The sequence below is a fragment of the Camelus bactrianus genome, chromosome 12 (assembly GCF_048773025.1).
Source record: "Camelus bactrianus isolate YW-2024 breed Bactrian camel chromosome 12, ASM4877302v1, whole genome shotgun sequence".
Classification (NCBI taxonomy): Eukaryota; Metazoa; Chordata; class Mammalia; order Artiodactyla; family Camelidae; genus Camelus; species Camelus bactrianus.
The window spans coordinates 24,561,181-24,574,255 of NC_133550.1; the positions used below are offsets into that span (position 1 = coordinate 24,561,181).

Consider the following 13,075-nt stretch of genomic DNA (forward strand, 5'->3'; position numbering starts at 1 on the left):
TCTGTGAAACAGAAAAAACCTTGATCATTTTCTGTATTCAAGATCAAAACATATTGAAATTTTCTTATTGCCAGACACATTGTGGACCATTTATGACAGTGGTCTCAACTGAAAGCTTACATGAGAATCCCCTGGAGATCTTTTCTTAAAATATCACTTCCCCAGATTCTGTTTCAAGAAGCTTGGGGTGCAGCCTAAATGTTTGTTGTTTGAAAAAACTCTCCAGGTCATGCTGATGCAGATTTGGGTGGAAAAATCATTTTAGAAACTCACTCTGGAATAGGAAAATTAAAAAACCAAAACCAAAACCAAAAAAAACCCCTCAGGTTGTAAAACTGTTTCTTTTTTTTTTTTTCTGAAGTCAGAACAGAAGATCAATACTGTTAAACCAAACAAAAATTTCTGAGCATCTGTTAAGTGCCAGTCACTATACTAGTTACTGCAGGGGTATTAAAAAATCCATTAGCCCGTGAATTAAAGAAGAATGTGGTCCTTCAGAATGAATGGTACAATCCTGGGAGAAAAATACTAGACAGAGCGTGGCCATTCTGTTTCAGAGAAGGGTAAGTTTAGAGCTGGGTGAAAGTAGCCTAGATGTGTTCATGACCCAGTATAATACATGATTCATCTGAAAGGAGGGTAGGAATTTTAAAAGAAGGGATATTGTGAACCCAGTAAATGCAGTGTTCTATTTAGAACAACATTTCCATGAGAAACAACTAAATTACGTTTTGAATATGATTAGAGCATTGTAGTGTGTGCTTTTTCACATAGTTTTCCATTTGATCCTTGCAAGAATCCTCATAGTATCCATGACTACTAACCCAATTTTGTTGATAAATGTATTGAGGTTAAGTTTCTAGCCCAAGATTATGTACATGGTTTGTGAGCGTTTCAGTTCTCCACGTCAAGTGAGGCTAGAGATACTAGGGCCAGTCTTAAATAAGTGGAATCTTATGAGTTTGTAGCAGCTGAATAGTTTTAGTTGAAGACTGAAGTAAAACACAGTTCTTAAATTCTGAATGTAGTGACAAAGAATGCGTATTGTTGATGGAAATAGGGAGTTGCTAACTTGTCAGTTTGTGGAGGTAGAGGTGGATATGATGGACTTGGTTTTGGAACCAAGTGGTGAATTTAAAATTCTAATATTAGCTTTTGCTTAGTTTTGATGAAGAGACACCAAATGTAAGCCTATTTTGGTATTATCTGATTAGTTTCAGGATTATCTGATGGTCTCAATCAGATAATACTAAAACTCCTTTTGACCTCATGCCAGAGGAATGAAAGTATTTCAGATGACATCAGCGTAATTCTGCTGTGTTTCTTACACATGGCTCAGCTCTCTCTCCCTAACAGATTCAGATAGGTTTCACCCCGCCTAGGTTTCACCCCGCTTCTCTTTATCTCTCCCAGGAATGTGTTGCTAAAGATTTTGCCATTCATTATATTTCCTTTCTTCTTTCCCACCCTCAATTCCTCTCTTTAAAATTATGTATCACTCTGGAGATGCGTATCAGGCTATTGGAAATATGAGACTGGAGAATTAGATACTGGAATATAAATTAAAGGAGTAAGTTGGAGACTCTTCTACTTAAAAAAATTTATTTAAGACAAAACAAGTATATGTGATTGCTTCATGAGAGTTTTGGGAGAAATTACTGTGGAGCTGGACCATAAAGTTATTCCAGTTAAATGACACTTCTGGTTGTGAGTGATGTTAGTAATAATGCTTGTCCTTTATACAGTAGGTTGATTAGTGGTATGTGATGGTCACCCACTGTTTTCTCTGTGATTCTAAACACCAAGACACTTTGAGATTTTATGTTAACACATGTGCTGTGTAGCTCTGTAATATTTGTCAATCAACTGTGAGTGTTCCAAATACACATAAAACTAAGCTTAGCAATAAATAAGTCCTGGGAAAATGGTTTATTAAAATTTAGCAAGTGAGAAGTTCACAACAGACATGAATTTGCCAAATATATTTACTTTGTAATAATTTTAATATTCCATTGAAACTGGCTAGTCAGAAAGAGAGATAGGAGAGAGAGAGAGAGAGACAGAATTTGAATGGGAAAGAGTACTGTGGTGTGTTTTTTTGTTATATAAATTGCTGTTATAGAATAGTTTGATAATCCAATTTCATAATTATTCATTATAAAAGTGTTAAATTTAATTTAATATTCCAAGCAATTCTACACATTCCCTCTCAATTCTAAAAACAAGCAAACAAACAAAAAAACCCATGAGGAATACTATGATTGTTCTTTGCCCTTTGTAGAATGTGAAAATTAAGGCTCAGATTGTGGAAATGAATTGCCCATTTTATATGACTGTTAAGTAGTCATAGCTTTCAAAACAAACTACTCTTTATTCCTCTGACAACTGCCTTTCTAAGCGCCACTTTGATTTCCCATCATCTTAATAGAGGAAAAATGGAACATGGTATTCAGAAGTCCAGAATCTCTCCTTTGAAATACACGTTCTTTTAGCATTTGATGGTAACTATAGCAGACATAACCAGAGAGAGTTAAAACAAGACAAAAATAGTATTTTAGCCATTTACTCCTGTTATAGTCAAATCACATTTAAAAGGAAAATTTTATAGTCACTGATATGAAGGGAAATGAAGACACAATGTTGCCACTGCCGGTGAAAATTTAGCTTTGGTAAATATTCAAGTATATTTGAGAGCTTTGTATTATACATTTATTTTTAAAATGTTTTAACCAGACGATGGTGCTGAGCTCCCTAAATGATATTTTATATCCTAAAGTTTGCTTTGCTGCTCTCCTCTATCAAGCATTTGTACTCTGTTTTTGAATTTAAACACATGTTCAGTTATGATATTCTTATTTTCAACCTGCTTGGGTGCGTAGTTTTTGGTCTCATAATCTCTAATTTGCATCCTACATGCAAGTTGAAGATGCAAAATAAAAATTTCAAAATAGTTTTTATTTAAAATATACAGGTAATTATATATTTGTATTATCTAAGTAATTGCTTCAATTAATCGATTTCATTAGAAATGGACTGCACAACTTTCTTTTGTATGTACAGTATTTCATAATATTTAAAGTTATTTCTGCATTATAGTTTAAACCAGATATTTTAGTCCACATTAAGATTTATTGTTAATAAAAATTAGCAACATTTTAATATTATGCTAACACCACATAAAATTTACATCTTTGGCATTCCACTGAATTTGACACAATCAAAGAATATCTGTGAATAAGCTATTCTTTTGGATTTTTCTTATTTATTCTGTGTGTATATTTAAACTGATTATAAACGTAATTGTTTGGCATTAAGTTTCAGTTAGAGGGAGTACTCAGTAACCTATAATCTGACTAGCAAATAAGGTCCTTAAAAAGAACTAGACTGGTTTTGTATTACAATTTCTCCTATAATTAATATGTATTATATAATGTTTCTAAGGAAGTCAAAATAATCCAGATCGTGAATTTAAAGCTTTCAAGTTAACTATACATATATTTATAATACAAATGGCATGCACTAATTGCAATTGTATATGCTGTGTTAAGTGGTATTGTAGAATTATTAGCAACCTTTTCCATAAACCAAATCTTGAGATTGATAAACACTTGAAATAAAACTTTATAAACATATGAAAGTACATGAATATTTATGTTTTATGCTACTTAGGTTGCTTGGCTTACTAGTATTATTCTGTGATTATGACTCAGGAGCAGAGATACAATACTTGTTAATTTATATTTTTTTGGCCGCAACTTGTAATTTTATACATAGAACAGAATAAACATACAAACAAGAGAAGAATTTTCTAATGTGCTGTTTTCCCCGATGACTTACGTTTAAAGTGAATTCAAAAAATAAATAAATAAAAATAAAGTGAATTCACAATGGGAATGTTTATTTAGATCTACAGAAAGATAATTCTTATATTTAAATCTTCACACGTTAACAATGCCCATTTGAAGTTATTGCTCTCTAAACAGTACTTTGTTATTTTTCCTCAATGTATGGAATAAGATACTTAATATATAGAGTCGACCATATATGTACTTTAGATTAAATGCTAATATATTTGTATATATTAGAGCATAGTTTATAAACAAACAAGCCAATGGAACCTGTATATTATAAATTTATATTTTAACCTCACAAATTAATTTTAACATATATTGAAACTAGAACTGCATTTATGGGCATTTTCTAAGATAGTACCTTTCTTCCAAGAACCCAGAACAAATTCTGGTATTCTGTTCAGAACAACTGAAGTTAATCAACTCAACTTTTTTTTGAAGTGAACAAGAAAATGTATTCTGTGATTTTTGAGGGGTGAAAAAATTTTGCCAGGAAACCTAATGACTCACCCAGAGAGAACCCAAAGGTTTGAATCAGTAGACAAATATTATTTTTATTGGGTTGTATGGACGGATAGATATTTCTTTTACTTCCACTAGGAAATTCACAGATACTTAGGATGGGTTTTAAGGACAAACTTTCTACTATGCTTATTATTAAAGAAGAAGAACTTTTACAAATAGGTGCTCCCCATCTAAGCAGCCTCAATCCTAACTCACTCACTACTTTTAGTGTTGATTAATATCTTAGATATATGTATCTCTTGGAAACTTGGGTATTCTAAATTTTGCTTCATAGTCTCCTGGAGCCTCAATAGGTAAAATATATATTAATTTACTCAAGCTTCTAACAAAACAACTATTATGAAGTGTGTTATTTCCATATTTTAATACTTTGAAGATTTTTTCATTATTAAAACCATTATTATCAAAGTTATACCGATCAAAAACATGTAATTACTAAAGCCTCTCAAAATACCTAAAAAGTTTGTTTCTCCATAAGTAATGTAAGAATATAATATTCATTGAGAGGAGTGGAAAGAGTAATGACAGGTTTTCAAAAATGTCCTATAAATCATGAATGGTAGTAATTATTTTCTATTAATTCAAAATATTTTAATATAAAAATAAGCACACAACTCTCTATGGCTGAAATTCTTTCAAATCTGCACGTTATGAGCTACCACATAAAATCTATGTCAAGGATTATAGTAAACTCTTGTCAGCTTTAAATGTGAAATTTTGCCAAAGTGGGATGATTATCTTTTAAATTCATAACATGTACATTTTTTACTAACAATGCCTGATTTACATAGCACAAAGTAAAAATAAATTTTGTGAATTACTTGGTTTTATTTGAGATGAATAATCTAGGCAGTTTGTAAGACTTGACAGTTTGTATGACTTGATTTTCTTAATTGTTTATACATGTTAACTAAAAGCTACAAGATCAATAATTCATAGTTTTGTACTAAGTAAACACACTTTTTTTTTTTTAAGCTGGTAAGTCTATTAAATCTAAAACCTTGGCACTGATCAAAGCAAACTCTCCAAAATGCATTTTCCCCCATAGGTTTGAAAGAATTTCAATAGCGAATTTACTTGAATCTTTTCCTCTTTGTGACTTACCATTTGCAGTTGGTCCCTGTTGCCTTTTTTGGAGTCCCTCAGTCTGTCAGGAAGATAATGGACAGTATGGAGACTGGTGGCCAGAGAGAGCATGGAAATTGGTAGCCGGCTCCACAAGTAAGGATGGCAAGGGAACTAGAACACTTACGATGTCTGTGGGCAACTCTGGCAGGACTATAGGAAAAGGTGTCCCTGCACATAGAATGGAGAAGATATGCCAGAGGCAAAGAAGGGAATGTTCACCTTTGAGAAGATCCTAACCCTCTAACCCTATTAGTGGATTGTAGTGTGCATTTCAGGCTGGGAGTTGTATGTGTGTGTGTGTGTGTGCGTGTGTGTGTGTGTGTGCGTGCGCATGTGTGTGCATGAGATAGACAGAATTACTCCTGTCACACTTTTTCCCTTCTGTTTTCCTATTAAAATGTGCACCTTGGTTAGAGAGGTGTTAGGGTCCCCTGTGTTCCAGTCTTTTTTTTTGGTGGGGGAGGGGGGTGTAATTAGGCTTATTTACTTATTTATTTTTAGAGGAGGTACTGGGAATTGAACCCAGGACCTCATGCGTGATAAGCATGCACTCTACCGCTTGAGCTATACCCTCCCCTTCCCTATGTTCCTGTCTTAATCACTGTGAGAAAGCAAGACAAGTTAAGATGATGTTATTGTCTCTTAAAGACATACAATGTTAGTTAACGGTTACAGAGAATAAACAAAGCTAGCAATATAATAGCAAATCTAGCTAGATGAGCAGATAGAACTCAGGCAAATATGAGTGAATAAGCAATCTATAAATAAGTACTAATTTATGAGCACTATCCCAAAACTATACCAGTATATAAACAAACAATTTATAAAAGCATATGATGCATAGCTAAAATAAAAATTTTTTAAACTGTGAATTGAACGTTCTGGTGACTAGTGTATATGTGCTTTTTTTTAAAGTTTTGAATGAAAGTATCTGTTATTAATATGTTTGAAAGGAAGAGATTATTTTGAATTGCAATTATTTGGCTGTAAACCAATGACAAAGAAAGAACAAGAGACAAGAATAGAGATTTAATATCCTATTCCTTTTTAATTTTGATCCTTTGGCCAATATTAAATTTATTATTATCTTATGTTGATTCTATTTCTTCTTTTGTTTTGCTTTTTTTATTATAGTAGTACTGATTATTCTTATTAATTCTCATTAGTCTGAAAATAATAACACTCATTGATAATTTAAATTTTAGAAACAGGATACTGAATCACACAGACTTTCATTTCTAGAGATCAGTGTTCAGGCTAAAAATCAGAATTCAATCACTTTGAAATTATAGAGGAAAAGTATGTGGTATGAATAAACATAAATGTTTAAAAATCCAGAAGTTGGAGAAGATTTTAACTTTAGACACTACTTCATTAACTTTCTAATTCATGTAATCCTAGAAAAATATCCAAAGACTCTGTATAGCTAAGGAAACTCCATCCTACCTTATAATGGATTAAATTACATTTGTGAAACTATTGCTAGATCAAAGTTATTTTATATAAAGAATTTTTGGCCTTAGATATGATAGACTTTTTATTTGATTAGGCAAATTTTAATTTGAATGAGGAGATTTTGCTTGATAGTATTTTGGTGCATTAAGCTTATTAGAGGCAATAGAAAAGAAATTAATTGTTAATTATATTTAAAAAGCTAGACTTTATAGCTAAAATTTACGTTATGTCTAATAGATACACATGCAATTTAAATAATCTGACATCATAAATACACTTTTAAAATAAGTGTATGCCATGTATTTTTTTAATTGGAATAGCTGTTTAGGCATTCAGTTTTGGCTTAAATATGATAAATCATCATCTAGAATATTTCCTTTATTATAGTATGTATCATTTGCTATTTCTAAACCACGTTAAAAAGGTTGTCTTTATCTTAGAAAATGTAGTTTGTCAATCTTTGTGTAGATTAAAATATAAGTGAAAAGTTAAAGTATTAAGTAATAATAGGTGAAATATAGACTTACTGAAATGTATGATTATGTAGGTATAATATTCTATATTATATAGAATTTTATATATATTTATATTCAAAAAGAAAATAAGACTTAATATATATGGTATTTATATCTTTTAAAAATTCTGTCTGTATTAGAAATAGATCAAGGAACAGATACGAGTAGGACTGATCAAATTAGCCTATTTTGCCTGCTGAATTGTTCATATTTAAGAGTGATTGTATCTGTTTGCTTCTTGGAGGATCAGAAGTGTTGTAATCTACAGACGGAGCAAAGAAAGCACGACCCTTCTGAAATTACTTAAAATTTCAACAAAACTGGAGATAAATGATCACTTCTAATCGTATACATTTATATATATATGTATGTATAATAATTTCTACCAGTAAAAACATAAATTAAGACTTTATGAAGAAAAACTACTTCTGTGAGGATGTGCTTATAATCTGTGTTTACTGGGGCATTTATTTAAGAGTCATGATAGCTCTGTAGATTTAAATACAGACCAACTCATAATCTAGGAATATTTAGAAGCCATATTTCTGGACTTTTTAAAGGAAACTATGTTCTCCATCAGGATTTGAGGAAGTTAGAAGGAGAAAAAGACTTGATTTGTTGAAATTTAAAAATACAACTGCTTTCTTTAAGAATCAGTGAAGGCTGGCATAAATTAGTAAAAACATTCCTAGATGCTGAAAAGTTGTGTCCAAGTCAAAAACTTTGACTAGAAGAAAAATGGGGTGGGGGGGGAAGCAAAATCAGGACAGCTGGTATGTTGTTTTCTGTACTTATAAAGACTTTTTGTGGGGATCATGGGAGATCACAAGTACCTCGGTGTATTTTACTTGAATTATGAAATTAGTGCCTTGGTCTCAGTCACCTCTAGAAAAACACTGCTGCTCTTCTACAGATACAGGTTTAAACAGTAAAAATGTTTGCAACCTATCCATTGAATTAAGGTCACCATAACAACATTTCAATTACAAGCATTTATCATTTCTGCGACTGCTCATTTTCTTGCTGTTTTCAAAATCTTGCTCTGCTTGCTAGGACTGGAATGCATTAGACAAGATAGAGGAATGTGGAAATCATTAGGTTGAAATAAAGATGGAGGAGACAATATCTGGGGCTGTTGTTCCTATCGGAAAAATCATGCCAATTTTTGTGCTGATGTCTTTTCAGCATCCCAGTTACAGACATTATCTTTAATGTACAGTTTTGTTCACAGATCATCATTTGATACATCATTTAATGCACACCTGAAACATCACACTCTGGTATACTCCAAAGGAGTGGTATGCCTAATGAATTAAGCATTCTTACACCAGACTGGAACAAGCCACGGATGTATGTGTAACTCCAAAATATCAATTCATAAGCCTATCACATCTTCACAGGCCTTATTTTGCTTAAAGCTTCTTTAAAACTACATGGATGTCTAAAGTCATATTCCTAATAATCGGGGAAAAAATGTATTTTAGTAATGCCTTTTATAAGGAATTAAACACCTTTCACAGGAAGAATTCAAATGAATTATCTGGGTTTATTTTCGAAACAGTAAATAGGCACTGCCTCCAATTTTTAGGTGAAGACATAAGGACCTCAAAGTGACTGACTGACTTAAAACAGCGTGATGATAGAAAAAGTGGTGAGATAGACTCAGTACGTATTTGCCATTTGTACACAGGTGCAAAATTAGTGTCATGACTACAAGGAAAAGAAGCATCATCCATTGTGCCCAAGGCAGGGTGGCCTTTAGGAAGGTCATTGGAAGTGCCAAGAAAAGGCAATCGTCTCTCTCTCTTTTCTCTATGTCTTTGCTGTAATTAGGTGGGTGCATTTCTGTGGGAAAATAACAGCTGTCGGCACAACCCTCAGAGTTGTTTCAAGGAAATAGAGTAGCAACGGCTAATATATTTGGCACTTGTTCCATGCTTTTGGATTAAGTATAATTCGTATGAGGCAAAATTGTGAATATGACTGGCAAGGTAAAATTACAGCATGACTAGGATATTAATCTTTCGGTAATGCCCACTGGTTACCAGGCACTGAAGTAGGTGCTGAGAATACTGAGATGAATTGATCATTTTCCTTACCTTCAAGTATATTATAAAAGCTAAGATGGGAGATATATAAACAATAAATATTATACAGTGTAGGAAGTGTGATGATACAGTTGGGTTTTTTTGAAAGCAGAGGGGAAGGGCATACAGCAGGAAAGATTTCTTAGAGGAGAAAATAGCTGAACAGTAGATTAAAAGATCAGAGATACAGGAAAAGATGTCAAAAGTAGGGGAGGATGGACATGATTGTCAAGTAAGTAATATCCTACAGGTTTCAGATGTAAGTGTGAATATACATAATACCCATTTTCCACTATTAATAGAGGATAGAAATTATCATAATATTCAGATTTTATTCAAAAAGTTAGTCACTTTACTCAAGGTATTTTTGACCCAAATTACTACCTATAATATTAATAAACTTACTCTCAATATGTTTATTTCCTCTGATTTTAAATAGCATGTATCAATTATAAAAATTTGGGGGAAAAAATTAGAGCTGTAAACAGACACAGATCAGATCAACCATCCTGGAATAAATAAACTTTACTTTGTAAATGCAGTCAGAATGCTTGAAACTTATAACATAGAATAATTATTTTAATTACAATTAAACTTAAAGGAAATACCAAAACAGTATTATTGATTTACAAGGAAATTGTTGGTTGTGATTTATTATCAAGGTACTTTCCATCATATTTCTCTGTATAGTGAGAATTGTTTTAATATTATAGTACTGACAATCATGAACAGATAAAAATGTTAAAGTGAATTAATTTTCTTTTAATCTTAGTAGAATCTAGCAGTAGTTAATGATAGGGGAAAAAGATAATTATAAGGGTAAATCAGTGAAAACCACCTTCAATAATTTCTTTGAAGTCCTTGTCTGTAATTTAATATATAGTATTTGAAGAACAACAGGTTACAAAAGAAAACCACAAAAATTTCCATGCATTTCAAGGGATCGTAACAAAACTGATGTGAGGATTTATTCACTTGTCCACCCAGATTCTTCAGATGTATTCTTGAGACAAAGCACTTTTTATCTAGACTTGGCTATTTTATCGCTGTTACCACTCACTGCCTTATGTTTATGATCTTTTGACAAATCCTCACTTCTTTTTTTTGTTTGTTTTCTAGTAAACTTTCTTTCGTTTTTCAGTTTTATTAGGTAGAATTTTTACAGTTTCACTGCACAGACACATTATATTGCATGTAAGTACATATATACAGTACACTGCATTTTTTTAGTTTACATGTATGTACTGATTATTGTTTCTAAGAACAGATTAGAGCTTTAGCTTTTTAAACTTAGATAGTTATCAAAGGAATAAAGCCAACCACAAAATAAGAATCAACAGAATGCGGTAATCCAGTCATATGGGACAGTCAAATGTGCTTACACGTATTCAAGAAACCAGTCATCTTAGTTATAAATAATAAGTAGTTCATTTATGTCATTATTATTATTATTATTTTTAGACAAATCCTCACTTCTTGATGATTCATTTCTCTGGATTGGAATAGCTACAATGATGTGTTTTCTTTATCTCACAAAAATGTTATCTTGGAGCCTAAAATGTAATTTGTGACTCACTTAATACATTTTCTTCCCTGCCACCCAAGGATAACATTGCATTTGTATGACATGCAAACTGTTTTATTCAAAATAATCATCTTGAACAAGATTCAGAAGGAGGGATAAGTATTTATTCATTCTTTTACTTACGTATGTTTTGTCCTGTTCTGAAAAGGATCCAAGAAAGCTTATAGGAAAGCATATAATAAGACATAGCGAACTAAACTGTGTGAGGAAATTGAAGCACAGGGGAAATAAGAGTGAAATATCCTAAAAGTTTGCAGAGGACAACACATCGTGAAGACATACCCTGCTAGAGATGGGTCACAGATTTGGCTTAAGCTCCCAAATAACCAGCCTCAGAGGGCAATATCTCCATTTCATGATAAACAGGGTCTTTTCAGAATAGGAAATACAAATGAGCAGCACAGATTCCTAGCATGGAGACCAAAGAAATTGTACGCCGTTGTTAATCACTCAACTCTGTAGAGCAACAAATTCAACAAGAACAAAACAGAACTAAACTAACTGTCCAAGAATGGCTTCTTAGAAAGTTCCGCCATGACTTCAACACGGGCACGTTATTGTGCAGTTCAGTAAACCTGACCATTGCACTTCAGTCCAGATTTGTCACTCTGCTGGGCAGGCTTTATCCAGATGGATGTATCACATGTTCTTGAGATGTAATTGAGTAGTTACTCAGTTAAGTAATTGAAACCAGTAAATATTACTTTTCTAGACCACATTTTTGCTTAGTATCAAGTGGCAGGAATTTAGTGTTAAAAATAAGAGCTAAACATTGAATTAAAAAACTTTTTTTTTTTTAATTAACCAAACGGGTAGGATTTACACAGTCAGAAAACTGCCATGAGGGCTTAAATGATTGAGTCACTCCTAAGGCTTCCATATTAGGTCCCCGTCACTAGTTTGGTGCGCGCTCGTTACACACAAGGCTTGTCCACACTCACCAATATCAAAATTGTGTTTGATGGGCTTTCATAGAACGTTTTCTCGGTGACTTAATGATATCTGAAACATAAATAGCAATGCAGGATAGATTCTAGACAGAATCTTCATAACTCAAGAGTTTTTTAAATTTCTGTGAAAGATACTGTGGTTGTAAGCTTTTACTTCTCAAGATCAAAGAGAATTGTTTTACTTATTTAAAAAATAGGTAGCACAAAGTATTGTTTAGTCATTTTCCCTGTGTAACTTGAAAGAGTGAGTGCTGGGGTTTGGATTCACAAATACAACTGTATTTATCACAGTCTTCAGTTCTCTTTCCTTTTCCCATTTTCATGTGTGCGGATCTGCTTCTGAAAGTTAAATTTAGTAGAGGTCAAGGTGACCCTGGGGTAAATAGAGGAATGCTCTGTAAAGATTACTGTCATATGTGCACAAGGTCTTTAAGATAAGAGAGAACTGGGAGGCTGAATACCTAAAATGAGTTGTATCTTAATTTAAAAAAAATTATATTGCAAAAAACTCTACTAAAATTGATGGCAGCTAGTTTTTTCTTTGAAATCCCAGCTTTAGAAATCAGTAGTTTGGTTGGCTAGCCACCATTTGTTGCTTGTAACTGGTCATCAGGTCTGTGGAAGATGTATGGATTTTAGGGACTCACAGTTAAGCATAAACCCACCTGGAGCCTGGGGAAGATACCCATTTTTATTGTAATGAACACCTTGTACTTGCAAAGCAAATGGGCCAAACTGAAACTCTATGATACAAATAGCGATGACATTCTGTATGACTGTTATAGTACTTCAGCTCTTACAAGCTTTATCTTCCTCCCCTGATGTATCACATTTCACCATGGCACCAAATACCAGCATTTCATTTTTATTTCTCAGCAGTGTATGTGTACATCCTAGCGTTGGCCATTGAATTAGTGCAGAGTAGTGGAACACAAGTCCCCTCTAAACTGCTGAATGCATAACATGTGTTTTACAGTTG

General features: G+C 32.8%; 1 protein-coding gene and 1 non-coding gene across 7 annotated transcripts in view; one reads left to right on the plus strand and one right to left on the minus strand.

Annotated features, from left to right (window-relative positions):
• Positions 1-13,075, plus strand: part of CPNE8 (copine 8) — a 195,654-nt gene that overhangs the window by 110,657 nt on the left and 71,922 nt on the right. Inside the window, exon 3 of one of the 6 annotated variants that reach the window (XM_045507045.2) lies at positions 5,490-5,597. The exons of the other annotated variants lie outside the window; for them this stretch is intronic. Coding sequence (XP_045363001.1) covers positions 5,572-5,597 — 26 coding nt within the window. The 5' untranslated portion in view covers positions 5,490-5,571. The remainder of the gene's footprint in view (positions 1-5,489; positions 5,598-13,075) is intronic. 6 annotated transcript variants of the gene reach the window in all.
• On the minus strand, positions 6,006-6,079 carry TRNAD-AUC (transfer RNA aspartic acid (anticodon AUC)). The gene has a single exon. It is a non-coding gene; the product is annotated as a tRNA-Asp (tRNA).